The 3,828-nt window shown below is 32.9% G+C and overlaps 1 protein-coding gene across 1 annotated transcript; it reads right to left on the bottom strand.

The window, feature by feature from the left end:
• Nucleotides 1-224: 224 nt before the first annotated feature.
• On the bottom strand, nt 225-1,841 carry LOC145559937 (glycosyltransferase BC10-like). The gene is made up of 2 exons (XM_081621210.1): nt 1,278-1,841; nt 225-871 (listed from the first exon to the last, which is right to left on the bottom strand). The coding sequence occupies exons 1-2, from the start codon at nt 1,839-1,841 to the stop codon at nt 242-244; spliced, it is 1,194 nt and encodes a 397-aa protein (XP_081477336.1). The 3' UTR covers nt 225-241.
• Nucleotides 1,842-3,828: the final 1,987 nt, after the last annotated feature.

Genomic DNA, 3,828 nt, shown 5'->3' with positions numbered 1-3,828 from the left:
ATAAAAGGTCAAGGTTGTAAATTTATCAAAGTGATCAAAGTGGACAGGTATTATATTTGAATTTATCTTGTAAATATTAAATATTACTTTTAACATCTCTGTGCATGTAAAACTTGTACATTGACCATTTTTTGGTTGAAACTTTTTTTTTTTTTTTGCGAAACAAATGAACTACAACTTTGCAATGTAGGAAGCAATATTAAAGATAGATCACTTGCTCTATCTTTATCTTGATTAATATTCACCCAAACAATGTAGAACTAATCTCCAACAATTGCTTAATACTATTAGGAGCAAATTTGCGAGCAAAAATATAACACATGTTGGTAAATTGGCCACCAATAGTACAATTATCCCTGAACCTCATATGTTGAATCAAATCTGCTGAAATATTAGACCTTGGTCCGAACATGGTAGGATGGCGGTTACCCTTCCATTCAGTCCAAGTCAAGCTCCAATTCGAGTTGCGCTCTGGATGATAACGCATAACCAAAATCTGAACATAATGTTCATCTTGGAAACTACCATGATCTCGAAACACCGAGTAATATTCATTGTCCGAAAGGATGTCTATGGATAAAACTCGGTCCATGACAACCCATTGAGGACCCTTGTACCACTGCCATCTCTTGAGGGGTGGGTCCATCTTGCCACGCCATCTGTAAATGCTGGACTTTTCGAAGACAGGTACGATTCCTACGAAGCTCAGATTGTTCTTGATCAGTAGGTAGTCGTAGATTGTTTGGAAGTTGTACAAGGGGATGCAGGCTTCCGAGAGTAGGATGAATTTTTCGTTTGAGTGGTCTAGCATTGCTGAGGCTAGTAATCGTCTTTCAGCATCGATCATTGATATGGTTCCCCATACCACAATCTGCACTTAAAATTATTAGGATTGCATTTAAAAAGCTAAAGTAGTAAGTAATATTAATCAATAACCCAATCATTAAGTCATAATTTCCTAATGTACCATTTTAGAATGGCAAATGCTGACGAACGCCTCTGGGGCGTTGGATAAGCTAGCTAAAAGTAGAAAGATTAAAATCAAAACTAACATTAATTAAATCGATTGACGCGTGATTTTATCATGCTTTTCCAAATTAATACCACTTTAGGTGATATTTTAAATGCTTATCTAACACCCGAGTCGTTCGTTAACAAGATCCTTTGAGAATATATATTTGATGATGCATTGTAAACATCAAATATGATAAATGATCAAATTAAATCAGTGTGCATATCGATTGGTGTAAAGGAACTGTGTAAAGGAACTTACGTACCTTGCTAGGAATCCTTCTACCATGGAAGACAGAATCCTTAGGCATAGGATCAGTGTAATTAGGATGAGTATGGATGTAAATAGAAAATTTATCTTCATGTCCTTTAAAGAACAGTTCCCATAGAGGAGCTAAAGGCAGGGGACCTCTTGTCAAGAACATGAAGGCAAGCTTTGGAACACGTCGAAATGGGTACTCCGGTATCTGAGGCACCATTGATGCCCTCCATAACAACTCTGCATCATCCTCTATATAGTGCAACAGTTTCTCCCCTGACTCCTCTTCGTGTAGTGGAGGCAGGGATGGAGGTGGAGGTGGAGGCGGTGATGGTGGTGTTGGAGGCGGTGATGAGGGTGTCAATGGTGTAGATGCTAACACCGCCTGAGTTGCATGTGAGGATATTGATGTTGTGCATGCTGTTGCTAACAGCTGATTCTGATTTGTAACGTAATAAAAACTGAGGATGTAAAAACAGGATGTAATTCCAACAGACAAACCAACTACAAAGAAGATAAATTTGGACACTGAACTTGATGTTGTTTTTTGATGTTGTTGATGATTTCCCATTTTTATTACATCCCAAGTTGCAAAACACAAGTAATTAAACAATCTTATGAATGAATGAATGAATCGAAACGCAAGTTATTACTTGATCTAAGGAACAAAAGGGGAAAAAAAGTTGAGAAATTCTTCAACAAACACTAAAAAGCATGAGTAGAAATGTGAAGAGATAAGAACATGTAACATGTTTATATAGTCATGGATTGCTCCGTAAAAGAAGTGAAAAAAGACTTGTAATGCAATAAATCGTGAATAAGGCCAAATTTGTTGAAGAGTTTCAAGGATACCGGCCAGATCTTAAGCAACCTACACTTTATGTGAAATAAGTAAGCTAGTCAACTCCAATTCTCCTAACATATATTATTTCAGTTAGTAGGCAACTAGGCACATAATCACAAGAAGTCAATATGTTATTAAACTTAATATAATATGTATTAAGAGTATGACTCGTTAGTCGTTATGATTAGTGGAAAGCTTAATGAGAAGCTCTATCCCAACTATCTTCAATGGGGTTTGATTTTTGTAAATGAATGATGTTAGTATGGGTAGTATTAAATAACGTTCACTTACCATTTCAATCAATGTTAGTATGGGTAGTATTAAATAACGTTCACTTACCATTTCAATCAGAGAGCGGGGATAGCTCAAGTAGTTAGAGCTTTCCTCTTGATTCCAAGAAATCTTGAGATTAATTCTATTCACTGGTTTTTGTGGCTCTCTAAATACCATAAAACTTATCATTTTAATCAATTATTATTATGATGTTAATACAGGTCGTAATAAAACTTAAGATTTTTTTATTTTTATTATTATTTTTTATAAATGGAGTAATAAAAATTAAGAATTAAAGTACACACCACCAAAATTTGTATGTACATCAAGGTGGTGTTTGTAATTAAAAACTTGGCTTTAGCCATTTAATAATACTATCTTTCTCTTTGTGTTAAAAAAAAATAAAAAATAACAATGACAATTGTATGTGTTTGGTCCATGGGCACCTTGAGCCAATTTTTTGTTGACTTTTTCCTAGCAATGCGTTGTGAAATTTTATATGATATGATAGTTGAGCGGAATTGAGGATCAAATGAAGTCAAAGTCTTCAACTTGGAGAGGAAGCCATTTATTGACTTTATGAATGATGGCTTACACAATATTCTAGTCTTTGGTACTCCCTTTGTGTTTATATAATACAAGTGTTGGTTTCAAAAAAAATAAAATAAAATAATAATAGTAGTGGTGGTTTAAAAAAATAAATACTACCTCCGGTCCAAATTACTCGCAACTTTGGGGTATTATTTGTGAGATATAAAATATTCCAAAGTTGCGAGTAATTTGGATCGGAGGTAGTAATACAAGTGGTACACTTTGATTGGGACGTAGATTTAGGCAATTTAATTGACTTAAATAAATTAGATTTAGGTAATTTAATTGACTTAAATAAATTAAGAGGTAAAGGCAGTTAGAGTTTTATAATATTGCGAAAGAAAGATTGTGGGGTTATTAGTTTATTGAAAAGTAATGAACATGAGGGGGGAAAAACAGTAGTGGATTTAGGTGAAGATCATGAGAGGAGAAAGATATACTCCGTGATATTAAAATGTAATTTTTTTATGCCAAAAAAAAGAAAAAAGAAAAAGTGTACGTACTTATTAAAACACAACTGTAATAATTAATGTGTAATACTTATTAAGATAGAGAGGGGGTATGTCCTTTTAGCTAATGTATGTTTAAATTTCAAATATTGTCACTTCTAAAATGAGTAATAAATCTTTTCACAAAAAGTTCACAATTAGGTATACTTGTACTAGTTTTTGGAACACTTTACGATTATTATTCCGAATAGTTCCTTTTGTAGGGCCCACATTTTTTTAAACACCTTTTATTATTATTATTATTATTATTATTATTATTATTACTATTACTATTATTATTATTATTATTATTATTATTATTATTTTTCACAAAAAAAAAAAAAAAAAAAAAAAAAAAAAAA

This window comes from Chenopodium album, chromosome 9 (assembly GCF_948465745.1).
Source record: "Chenopodium album chromosome 9, dcCheAlbu1.1, whole genome shotgun sequence".
NCBI classification, from domain to species: Eukaryota; Viridiplantae; Streptophyta; class Magnoliopsida; order Caryophyllales; family Amaranthaceae; genus Chenopodium; species Chenopodium album.
Note: the sequence above shows the minus strand (reverse complement) of the source record. Positions and strands in the feature narration are given on the sequence as shown.

Excerpts from the sequence above, each read along its gene's own strand:
- LOC145559937 (XM_081621210.1), bottom strand. The coding sequence starts at position 1,841 with ATGGGAAATCATCAACAACATCAAAAAACAACATCAAGTTCAGTGTCC. Across the intron at positions 872-1,277 it reads GTAGAAGGATTCCTAGCAAG|ATTGTGGTATGGGGAACCAT; the intron begins GTACGTAAGTTC and ends TTTTAAGTGCAG.